Source organism: Pelodiscus sinensis, chromosome 1 (genome assembly GCF_052426305.1).
Source record: "Pelodiscus sinensis isolate ZL-2025 chromosome 1, ASM5242630v1, whole genome shotgun sequence".
In the NCBI taxonomy this organism is placed as follows: Eukaryota; Metazoa; Chordata; order Testudines; family Trionychidae; genus Pelodiscus; species Pelodiscus sinensis.
Window position 1 is genome coordinate 54,764,781 of NC_143052.1, and position 12,469 is coordinate 54,777,249.

General features: G+C 38.3%; 1 protein-coding gene across 2 annotated transcripts in view; it reads left to right on the plus strand.

Annotated features, from left to right (window-relative positions):
- Positions 1-12,469, plus strand: part of PDZRN4 (PDZ domain containing ring finger 4) — a 399,535-nt gene that overhangs the window by 341,025 nt on the left and 46,041 nt on the right. For both annotated transcript variants that reach the window (XM_014572468.4, XM_006120970.5), the window contains 2 exons: positions 1,702-1,955; positions 3,963-4,065. In XM_014572468.4, coding sequence (XP_014427954.3) covers positions 1,702-1,955; positions 3,963-4,065 — 357 coding nt within the window. The remainder of the gene's footprint in view (positions 1-1,701; positions 1,956-3,962; positions 4,066-12,469) is intronic.

Here is a 12,469-nt window from a genome sequence, read left to right on the forward strand (position 1 = left end):
TTCAAATGATAAGTTATACTATCTCATACCTGCACTGGCTTACAGCAGTTTCATTATTTGTAATTTACAGCCATATTAAAATCACCTCTGAATCTCACTACTGTATATTCTTGTTCAAGAATTCTGCTATTGACCACCATCGCCCAATTAGCATGTTAGTTTAGTGATGTGCTCATACCTTGAAAATGCAAACCCCTCCACACCCAATCATTTAAGGATATCACACACAACCCTTGCAGTTCCCCTTGTTATACTCCAATCATTATACTAAAGGAGCTCTGGCATGGGAATACTGATATACTGCTATACTGTACTATACTGGCAAAGTGCCTCTCGTGTGGGTGCAGCTACACCAGCAAAATTACACTTTGTTCCAGTATAGTAAAAACATAAGGAGTTTTTTGGTAAAGATATGCCAGCAGAGACATACCAGGGGCCCCCCTCAATGGAGACACAACTTATGTCATTTGGGTAACTGATACCCTCACAAAAGGACATATTGCCTAAAGAGTTTAATCCTGAAGGTAGGAAGAAGAGATCCTCCAGAAAAGGGTTTTATTCCGGAGGATCGCGCCAGTCTGGATGCTCTTTTCCGGCTTTTCCCCAAGCCGGAAAAAAAGCGGCGGACATGTTTATTTAAATCCCGCGGGGGATATTTAAATCCCCCACGGATTTCCCTATTCCAAAGTTAGAAATTAGCATGCCTCTTCTGAAGAAGGGGCCAGTGTAGATGTAGCCTGGGGCTTTTTCTGCCATAGGGATGTAATTTTTTTCACTCTCCTAATCAACATAGCAAAACTTTCAAATGTAGACATTGTAACACTCATCCTCAGCTCCATAGCTTGTCAAACAATTGTCCAGAGCTTTGGTCTGAATCTAAAATGTAGGTCAATCTAGCTGCATCACTCAGGATTGCAACAATTTCTATGCTATGTGCATAGTAGTTAGGTTGACCCTACCCCCTACTGTAAACGCAGACAGGTCAACAGAAACATTCTTCTGTTGAACAAGCTGCCATTTCTCAGAGAGATAGATTAACAACATTATTGGAAAAATCCTTGCCATTGTTGTAAGAAACGATTATGTGCACTACATAACTACAGCGACACAATCGCAGCACTTCCAACTTCCTTTTCTTCTCTTCTTAAGATCTTTAGTTTAGATTTAAGTTGGATTTCAATACATGTAAAGGGAAAACTACTGCAGTGGACTTGTCATCAGATCTTCCTATATACAGTCTAATTGACTATACAATAGCGATGGAATATAAGTGACAAAACATTTTCTGTCTGCCTTATTTCCTTTCAGATACCTCAGATACCTTTATTGACACATGCATGAATAATACTTTTCAGAAGATGTTGAAATATCAAACAAAATAAACCCCCACATTTCCATATATATTTTACAAACCAGGCACAATAATTTCTGAGGCAGAATTCTAAATTTACTTAGACTTTTAAACATGTATTACTTTATTTTTCCTTCTTTTGGATGCCATTGGGACAGAGTTGTAGCAATTTTACTAGTTTTTTTGTCTGTTGCTAGAAAACAAGTTATTTTGCCATCCAGCCCTCATCTCCTCTCTTGCAGTAGATACCAGAATATGCCGTAATATACTGGACAAATTATAATACACACTTGTTCCTATACGCCCTTTCAGTTGAGTCCTAATTTGTGTTATGTTCTGTTTTCCATTAGGTCAATGGGAAGGATCTCTCGAAGGCCACTCACGAAGAAGCAGTGGAAGCTTTTCGGAATGCCAAAGAGCCGATTGTAGTTCAGGTTTTACGGAGAGCACCCATTAATAAAACACATGGGAGCTCACAGGATGTTCAGCTTATGGAAGCTAGCACTCAGACCGACATCACCTTTGAGCACATTATGGCTCTGGCCAAGCTTAGGCCTTCCACACCTCCAGTGCCAGATATCTGTCCCTTTCTGCTTTCCGACAGGTATGCATTATCTTTCTTTCTCTGTCACTTTTCCAGCCAACCTCAGAGTCTATATTATAAGATTTCAGGACTGTAACTTTGTCTGTGTGTGACACTCTGAAGATTAGAATGTCTGTAAAGTCAGTATAAGTAATGGTAACAGCTACAGGCATGGTTGAGAGCTCTCTTGTTGAGAATATCATCAAGTTCAATTATCACAGGGATTTGTGATCTGTCACCATCCAATTTTTAAGTTCTCGCCCCATATTCATCTTTTTTTTTTTTAACACACATGACTTTAAGGATTAAATCTGACAGTACTGGTTTTCAACTACTGCTGTTTGAGGAGCTATAATATTAAGTATTCATTTTCAAGAAACGAAGTGTTAACGAAAAACTATTTTCTAGACAATTTTGTCTAGAAAACATCTGAGGAATACTATCTCATTACTGTATGGCTGTCATTGCTAGCCACAATCCCACCCTTCTTTCACTGCATCACCCCCCTGAACTTCATTCATGGATTAGAGCTGCACTAAGGAATCCTGGGTCTGATCACTTCATACTATTTCTTCATCCAAAGCTTATGCCAACTGTGAGCCCTGGTCAGGTATACAGCTATTCTAACCAAAGCTGCAAAAAGGCTTATTAAAAACCAGAGAGTGCCAACTTGGTCGCATTGTCTAAATTTTTCCCTGGCACAGAAGAAGAATCAAGGAAACTAACTAAATTAAGGTTCAGTTACCTAAAGCAAAACATTACTGAAAATATGAAGCAATTAAAAATAAAATCCCACTTCTTGAATGACAAACATGTGTAATGAGTTATCAAAGTGATTAAATGAATATTTCCTTTGGAATTGAATATTACTGCTAACATTTCAATGCTAGCATAGTATATTTATGCAAAAATGGTTATCCATCCTTTTGAATCTCAGCTTATGAGTTCCCCAACCCATCTGACAATGCTTGCCTCCACTTCATCCACTAGCTGTAGCCAAAACCATGATCATATTAGAAATTTCCGTTTGAATTCCCAGTGTTCTGTGGATTTTTGCACAGGAATGGAGTTGCAAAATGTAACCACACTTCACCATGTCACAGATGCATAGTCACAACATTCTGCATAGATTGTCTGGATAGTCTGCAGATTCCACTAGGGTAAGTTATTATGATGGGTTAGGTAATAGCTGTTTTTGGATCTGAGGCTACAAGTAAGTTCAGCTTATTTCAGAAAGATCTCATTCTTTTTGTTCAAAACCAGTCCAAGGTTACTATATGCTGACATTTTTGAGAGTATAATTGTCCAAACACATCTTGACTGCCTGTTGTGTCCATGTTGGAGAAAGCTGTAAAAGTGAGAGTTACTCCTTTAAAGTTTGGAATCATTTGTAAGCATTCTGAAATGTGCTTCATTTAAGGGATTTAATGTGGTAGAAATGTGATTAGTACATTATTGTACTAAGAAAGGCACCTTCATGTTGCTCCTGTATCTGAATTTGTTCATCTGAAGAAGTGGGTTTTGCCCAGAAAAACTCATGATACTGTATATATTTTTGTTAGTGTCTAAGGTGCCACAGGACTACTCGTTGTTTTCAAAGTTATAGACTAACGTGGCTACCCCTCTGAGACAGTAACTGAAGTGTGCATTTGGATGCATGTAGAGATGGCATGCATATCCGGAGTTAAGCACATTTAAGAGTATGGAAAAATCCCAAAGCTTATCAGCTAAGCAGTTTGGCTCAAAACAAACCCTGCTTCATTCACTCTTCAGAAATAACCATATGTCGATCTGACAGTAGAATTTTGCCATTGGTGCTGTGCTTGGCAAAATGAAATTAACTGGTTTCTATGCATTTGAAAAGAAAAGTGCCCTATCTCTTGCCTGGTTGTATGCCTTTCAGACTCTCAGATCACTCAGAATAGCCTTCTACAGATGAGAAAACTACAGAAAAGGTTTTTTTTATCTTTTTTAATTTGAAAAACTATTGTCTCATCTATTCCTGTTGTACTGCTTTGTCCCACATAGCTGCCATTCTCTTCACCCAGTGGAGCATGAATTTTATGAAGGTAATGAGTATCTTTCCAGCCTGCCTGCTGATGCAGATAGAACAGAGGACTTTGAGTATGAGGTAAGATCACTGGCATGCTGCAGCATATCTTTTTACATTACAGGTACTGTATTTAAGGCGCTGATATCAAAGCTTTGTCAGAAGAACAATAGCAGGAATGCTTTTTTTTTTAAATTACTGGAGCAAATTCTTTCCCTCAGTCAAACATGAATAGTGTCATGGACTTAATGGAGGTTCCAAGGGTATAAATGGAAGCAGAATTTTGCCACGTATGTCTGAGTTTAGAAGGCTTATTATACACATAACATAGATCAGCTGCTCTGCTTTTTGCAGTTTTCACACTTTGAAGAAAGTCTTTCAGAAATGAAAAAAACCCAAATCTATGTAGAAGTTTGATTGCTTTTTCTTCTCATTTTCAGAAATAATTGGCCATTTTTCTATGTTAGGGATTAAGAGCAAGTATAAACAGCACACGGTGATTTTTTTATTATTACCATACTTAGTCTTTGCTCAGCTATACACTGTCCACTATTTTAAATATCAAGTATAGAGATTATTAAGTAACTTTCATGAAAGTTACGGAAACCATTCTTCCTAATATTTGCTGCCCCTTAAAAGTACCTAAAGAAACCTTTTAAAGCTTTCAGATAACTGTTTGACATTTGGAAATAAAATGGATTGGGAAAGCTTTGGTAAATAAGCACATTGCTCACTTTTATCTTTTTTTTTTTAATATGTTCTTTTCTGCTTAGAACCAGGGGAAACTAATGTTCTTCCCTGAGGAACCTAGAAAATCAAATAAATGTACTTGGTGAAGCTAACTCAGAACAAACAAACTTTTATTTGAACTCTTCAAAAAATCATTGTTAGGGATTAATGAAATCATTATTTCTTCCTAATTTCTTTGCTGAGTTTATGTGTGTGTTTGCAGCAAATTTGTCTTATATCAGTTAGAAGGACTGTTTGTCTGAGACTATTTAAATGGCAAAATAGACCGTCAGAAAAAGTAAATTTGAAAAATCTTACGCTAAAAATATTTTCCCGTTTTATCAGACTAGCAGTGAATCATTAAAAATGCAGATGGATTTTACATAGAGTCTAGGACATTGAAATCATGTCCTCTTTATGACCATTATTAATCCCTAATAAGAGCTGGCGTAAGTATTATGACAGTGGTAAATGCTCAGGCAGGTTCTCAGTAGCCTGTAATCTCTACTAATCACACCATCATATTCATTAATTTACTGTCAGCTGTGATTCAATTGCCCAGGGCAAAACCATTGAGTGACTGAAATAAAGAATGTTTCACATGAAATTTAAATAGGAGAGGGGCTGTCTGGCTTCCTTTGAAGAGAATCATTTGTTCTTCAAAACATTGGAGTTTTGGAGAGCAGAGGGAATGACTATATCTTGCAGCCTGTAACAAAAAAGGTTCCAAACACAATTTCTGTAACTCAGGAATAAATAAAATCCAGACCCTACAGTTAAATTTCTATGTTAAATTCAAGTTCTGGTGACATGACATATGAAGACCCATTGTTAATGGTGAGCATAAGAGGTAAATGCATCTCGAGACATGTATCTTTTTTTGGATTTTTAATATTGCATCAAAGTGTGCAGACTAATATTTGCATACGGAAATATGTTCATTTTAAGTGCAGTGGAGTCCTATATCTCAAAGATTGAAAAATGTGGGAATAATGTGAGAATTGCTATATTGAATTAGCTCTTGCCATAGAAATTAAAATAATAAGAAGGGTGTTATTTTTAGCTATATAAATTGAAGGAGAATAAGGAAAGATGAGGTTGGGTCACTGTGCAGTGTGTATGGGAAGGAGATTAAAGATAGTTTAGGCATGTCCCCAAAACTAAATTAATATCTTGTCTAGTCTTGATTTTCAAAAATATAATGTACACTATGGATATAAAGACAAGATGGCTGGTGAACATTAGTGTATAGAAATGAAAGTGATCACATCTGATCTGGAATGAAAACTTACAAAGCTTACCATGCTCAAATCGGTGACCAAATAATTTCCATCCCACACTCAAAGAACTGTCATATGAAATTGCTACTACAGTAGCAATTATTTTTAATAAATGTATCTGTGTATTTTGGTTATACCATATGGCTGGCATATAGTTAAATTCATACCTGGATTTGAGAAAGGAGAAAAACATGCTGTGGGCAACTATAGAGTGTTAGTCTGGACTCAGTACTATGCAAGGCTTTAAAACAAACTGTGAAGGAAAGAATGTTGAATTCATGAAAGTAAATGGAAAATGGGGGATGTAATGCAACATGGGTTTACCCAGAGTAGATCATAATTACGTGATTTCCAGAATAACCTGGTTTCCTTCTTTCAGAAAATAACAGATTTTTAGATCAGGGAAATGCAGTAGATCTAATGTACTTGCATTTAGCATAGTACAACAAAGGAATTGTTAGTTAAATAAAGGAAGATGGGAATTAGCACAAGAATGGTAAGGTAGATAAGGAACTAGCTAAAAAGGACAAGGTGACAGGTTGTGCTTTAGAGTGGCCAATCAGACAAGTGGGTGTTTACTAGCAAAGTTCCTCAGGGATTAATTTTGGGACCCGTTGTAGCTAACATTATTATTAATAACCTTGGCACAAAAAGTAGGAGGGTGGTAATGAAATACACTGATGATACAATGTTGGAAAGCATTGTCAATACCGAAGAAGGTGAGAATATTATAAAAGACAATCTAGATGACCTTGAAGATAGAGTGGTGGAAATAGGATGAAATTCAATAGTACAAAAGTACAAGGTCATGAACTTTAATAAGAGTTTCTGCTGCAAGTTGAAAGCCTCATAGAAGAAGAGAGATCTGAGTGTGTAGTTAAACATGATTATGGGTTAATAATATGACGAGGCTGTAAAAAAAGGAAAAAATTAATCCTAGGATGTATCAGGTGAAGCATTTTCAGTAGTGAAAGAAAAGTATTAATGCTATTGTACAAGGCACTCTGAAACTTCATTTGGAATAATGCATACAGTTCTGTTCACCCATGTTCATGAAGTATGAATTCAAACTAGAATGGGTACAGGGAAGAGCTAGTAGAATGATCAGAGGACTGATGGGCCTTTTTTATGATAAAAGACTGAAAGGATTTGGCTTGTTTAGTCTAGCATAAAAAGGGCTGCAAGGGGATATAATTATTCGGTGAGGGGTCAAGACAAGGGGTAAATATCAGGGAGGGTGTAGAACTAGTTAATCTAAAGAACTATTTTTGGCACAAGAACAAATGGTCATAAACTGTCCGTGAACAAATTCAGACTGGATATTAGAAGAAGGATTCTAACCATCAGAGCGGTCAGGCTCCCAATAGGAGTTGTGAGATCAATTCACATAATTAGTTTAGAGAGAAAGCTGGGGAAATGTATTAAGTGTGATTGTCTTATGGGATTGCTTATAGGGTAGGGCTCAGCAGACCCAGGCTCACTTCTGCTTTTTGTCTTATGTTCATAAAAGCTCACATGGTAGGGCTTCAACCAATCATCTGCAGAGGTCAGGAAGAGAGTCCTCCTCCCTCCCCCCAGTCTGTTCTGTTCAGTCATTTGGTTACCTTCCTCTCAAGTATCAGGGCTGGTCAGGGTTGAAGATTGGACACTAGACAGAGTGGTCCAGGGCTGTAAGGTGACAGTACATTTTCTCTCTCTTGTGCTTGACTGGCTGATTCTTGTTCACATGGTCAGTGAGAGGAAGGAGTTTTCCCCTCATGTCAGACTGGCAGTAACCTTGGTGTGCAGGGGGTGGGAAGGTTGTATTTTTGTCTAGTATGTGGGTGCAGGTCAGTTGCCAGAACTATCTGGGTACATTTCATTTAACCAGTTGCCTGCCATTTTAGGGGACTTGGACACAGATGCATCTTGGTCCCTCCTACTCTCTCGTTGTAGTCCATAATAGTCTAATCTCTTTTGGCTTCATTTTGATTGCTGGGGTTGTTGTGCAAGAGTTGAGTTGTGTTGGCAACATGTGATATACAGCCGGTTACACTACATAATTCGATGCTCCCTTCTGGTGTGAAACTCTTTCACTTTATATTATGCTGTAATAGCAGAAACTCACTGAACTCAATAGGAGTCTCTCCATTGATATCAGTGGCTTTGGCTCAAGTCTTAATGCCTCTTTGCAAGCTTAGTTATACAGTGGCCCAAACTGAGAACAGGTAAGAGAATTAAAGGCAATTGACAACTATGCGAAATCCTGGTCACAGTGAAGTCAATGGCCAAACTCTTCAGTAGCAAGAGGATTTCATCATTTAGCTTCAATACGTCTTGTCTTTAAATATTTTGGCCATCATATTTAATATCAGGTATTCAACAGGACCCCAGCAGTAAGTATGCCACCATTGGTCAGAAAAAAAGATGAGTGTCATCCTTAAATTTGAATAGTTTTTTTTATTTATTGGGTATTATCACAAACTTAACATGATTTTAATTTTTGGGTAATTTCCTTTGATGGTACTTTTGCACACCAGCACCATACAACAAATTCCTTTTCTTTCAAAGGCTACTGAAGAAAGGTCTCAACTTGCACAGACCTATCTGTTTCCAAAGAAGTTTACACGTGAGAGCATTCGCATTACAGTCATTAGGACTACTGATGTGTAAAGTTACTCACGTTCTTAAGTGTTTGAAAGTTTCAATCCTAAATGTGTATTTATGGACTTGCTAATATGTGGACACTGTAACAAGATGATAACCTGTAACACTCATGTTAAAAAGTCCTTAAACATGTATTTATAAGGTAGACAGACCGGTTTTGGTCTATTGCTTAAATAATCCATGTGTTGAAAAGTCTCCTAACATGCATTCACAAGAAAGACAGATATTTTTTGGTCTATCTGGTCACGGCCAGGCCTTTCAGGAAGTTCCTAAATTATTCCTTCATCCTACTTACCTCAGACCATTTCTCTAGTTTCTCTAGATCATTTTGAATTTTGACCTTATCTTCCAAAGCACTTGCAGCCCCTCCCAGCTTGGTATCATCTACAAACTTAATAATCATACTCTCTCTGTCATCATCTAAATCTAAGAGAGAGAGAGAGAAAAAAAAGAGAGACAGAGATAGAGAGAGAGAGAGATTTCAATTCCACTAAGTCCTAGTTTTACCAACATCTTTTTTCAGCTGCTAATACCAGTCTTTTCATATAAATATATAGCAAAGGTGAGTTGCACTTTAAAGGTATTTATTGAAAACCTTCTTAAGTAATTTTGTGTCTGATAATTGACACACTTGAGATTGTTTTACTGTTATATCTAAAAATATTACATAGCTTAGAGTTTTTATAAAGATGTTGTTCAAGATTTCTTCCCTTTAATGCAAGAGAAGTCTAGAGCCTCTATAACTGTAATGCCTATCCTGTGATCCTGTGAACAGTGCAGACCATTAAAAGGAATGACAGTTAAAATTAAACAGTGGAATAGCCTTAGGTTTTAGTATAATTATTTGAATAGCACAGTATAATAATTAAAGTGAACCAATTTTAGCATGCATTTGGCCTACTAAAGCAGAAGAAAATAGGAATTTTTATATAAAATCCCTGAGGTTTAAACAATTATGACTTACACAAAGACATCTAATATCTGTCTAAATATAGTTATCACTACATGCAAATAAACAGCATAGTGGTAATAAGAGATTATTGCTTTGCTTTTAATATATTGCCTTTCATTTTCAGAATTGAAGACGTGCTTTTCAAATATTAATTAACTAATCCCAACACCTCTCTCATGATTACATAAATATGATTATGATCATTTTATAAGTGGGGAACTAAGCATAGATACATTAAGTGACTCACCCAAGGTATAACAGCCAATTAGTGACAAAGGTGAGAATAGAACCCAGGAATCCTGACTCCTATCATTCCTATTTTAGCCACTTAATCATACTTCCCTCTTTTCCTTTGATATGGAGATCCCTGGATCATTTAGATGAAGTAAGATGTCAGGCCAGTTGCTGTTGTGCTTGTTTATTCTTAATTTTTGTATGTATTTAGAATCACTTACTGCAAAATGCTGACATTCAAAACAGATGAAATTTCTGTCATCTGTAGCTGTCACTGGTAATGAATATCCCAATTTACAGACTTGAATTTTGCCTCTAACTAGCAAACATCACTGGAAAAGAGGACACAAAACTGACATGGGCAAATTTATCAAAGTTATTACCATTCATTGTATTTTAGAACAAGAGGAAAATATATTAAGTTAGTGATATTCATTTTGTTTCATTATTTCATAAAACAAACACAAGATTACTCCTCATTTCACCTGGAAGATAATAAAAAAATTTTCCTCGTTGCCAGGGCTTACATTTTCGCGAGAAAATGAAGAAAAGTGAGCTTAGTTTTTCAGCAGTGTATTGCTGGGGCAACATTACAACACATGTATCTATTTTTCATTCAAAGAATGAAGATCAGAGTGCTTGCAACGTTTTCCTATTTGTAGAATTCCGTCAACTATAAATCTTCCATTTTGATGAAAATGTATCTTTAGGCAATTTTATACCGTTATGCCCCATATTTTCTGATAAAATTATTCTAGAAATATTTGAAAGGTTTTATTTTTTTAATTTTGCATTGGTATTATTGTGCATATATTTAAAAGCCAACCTGCCTTCGTATAATGGACTCAGCTATACGACTTGAGAAGGAAAAAGTTATAACTATTACTACTACTGTTATACAAGCATTGTTTTAAGATTTTTTTAAAGAAAAGGTAATATTGTCACAATTTTAAGGTCTAATAACTTAAGAATTACTGCATTCTGATTGGAAGTTAGGAATCTCACTTTTCCAGCCCTAAATGTCACAAAATATTGGACCTTAAACTAGGACTAAATATTACCTACACTGATCCTTGGAGGGCAATGAATGGGAAAGAGATTTGGAAGGAAACGGAGAACATTTCTATGTGGAAACTTTCTATTTATTTATTTAACAAGGTATCTCATCAAAATTTCTAGAGATTTCCAGTATTGTAGTCAGTTGTGGAGGGCACTGTAACGGGTGTGTGTCTCTAAACCTGTGTCACTTCTTGGACTGTGGCATCTTCTTCAGGGCACTGCCCTCCTCCAACAGTGCCAATCACTCCATTTCCCACCCTTCCGGGGGTACCGGAAGTCCAAAGTCTGGCCTCTCCCTCTGGGGCAAGCTTCAGTCCTTTACTTGGCCAGTCTCTCTAGTGGTTAGTGGGGCAATGGTGAATAGGCTTGCTCATTTCTGTACACCCCAGCCAAGGGACCTCAAGCGGCAGCCTCTTGCTGCCCTCCTCCAGTCCACTCTTCTGCCTTCTCCCTCTGGGCCACTTCCCCACAGCCTTTACATCAAGGCTGCAGTCTAGCAGTAGTCATCCGTGGCTCCTACTGCTTTGCTAACCTGCCAGGCACTGCTCTGACCTGGGTGCTGCTCCCTACACCAGGATCCAGTCGTCTCCCTTGCTAGTCAGGGAGACATTCACCTTTGCTCTACTGAGCTGCACTTTGTATCAGGGCTGTCCCAGCAAGCTGTCTTTTGTATGGCTTCCTGTAAGCTCTTTTCCTGATTGCCTGGGGCTCCGCACAGGCTCCCTTGACAGCCACCTTGCTACGGGCCCGATTAGTGGGCAGAGTGCAAGTGAGATAGTCCATAGTATGTGTCAAAATTCAGTGTACCACACTGTTTGGTAATTCATCACAGACTGTGGCCATCAGTATCTGAAAGTATGGGGTGGTTGGATGTACGCTGGAGTACAAACAGCTGAAACTCAGCATAGCTGTTGTCACATTGGAGCCGGGGAGGGGGAACAAAACAAAAAGTTATTTAAAAATTGCATTGCATCATTTGTATGCCTGTTTTTATGATCAAATGTGTAACAGTGAGTGTCATGGGGGAGCTATTTACGGCTAAAGACTGGGGATCCTCCACTATAAGGCACACCCAACCAGTCACAATGAGAACTTCTTTTCCACCATACTTACACCAAGCATACATCCTGGATTTTCTGGGACAATCCCAAATTTTAATACTGTGTTCCTATGTCCCCATCAACTAGTAAAATGTCCTGGAAAGCCCCGCCAGATCCAGCTTGCGGGGAGGAAGCAAGTCAGAAATGGCATGGTGCACCGCCATTTCCCTTCCCCCAGCTGGCAGAGCCTCACAGAAACTCATCCTCCAGTACAGCACCATTTCCCCTTCTCCTCCCCCTTGCCAGAGCACACAGGCAGGTCCCTTGGCACTTTGCCGGCAGGTAGCCAGGGCAGCTTCTCGTGGTGCACAGTTTCTGGAGTCTGGAGAATTCTCCAAGCTTCAGTGCGCTGCTGCCTGACAATTCCCCACCACCGCACACCGCACAGACCCCCCCTCTCCCTCTGGACTGCCTTTGCCCTGCGGGGCCCCCCAGTCCAGCTATACTGCCGCCTCCTCCATCTGCAGGTGGCCTCTTGTTCCTTG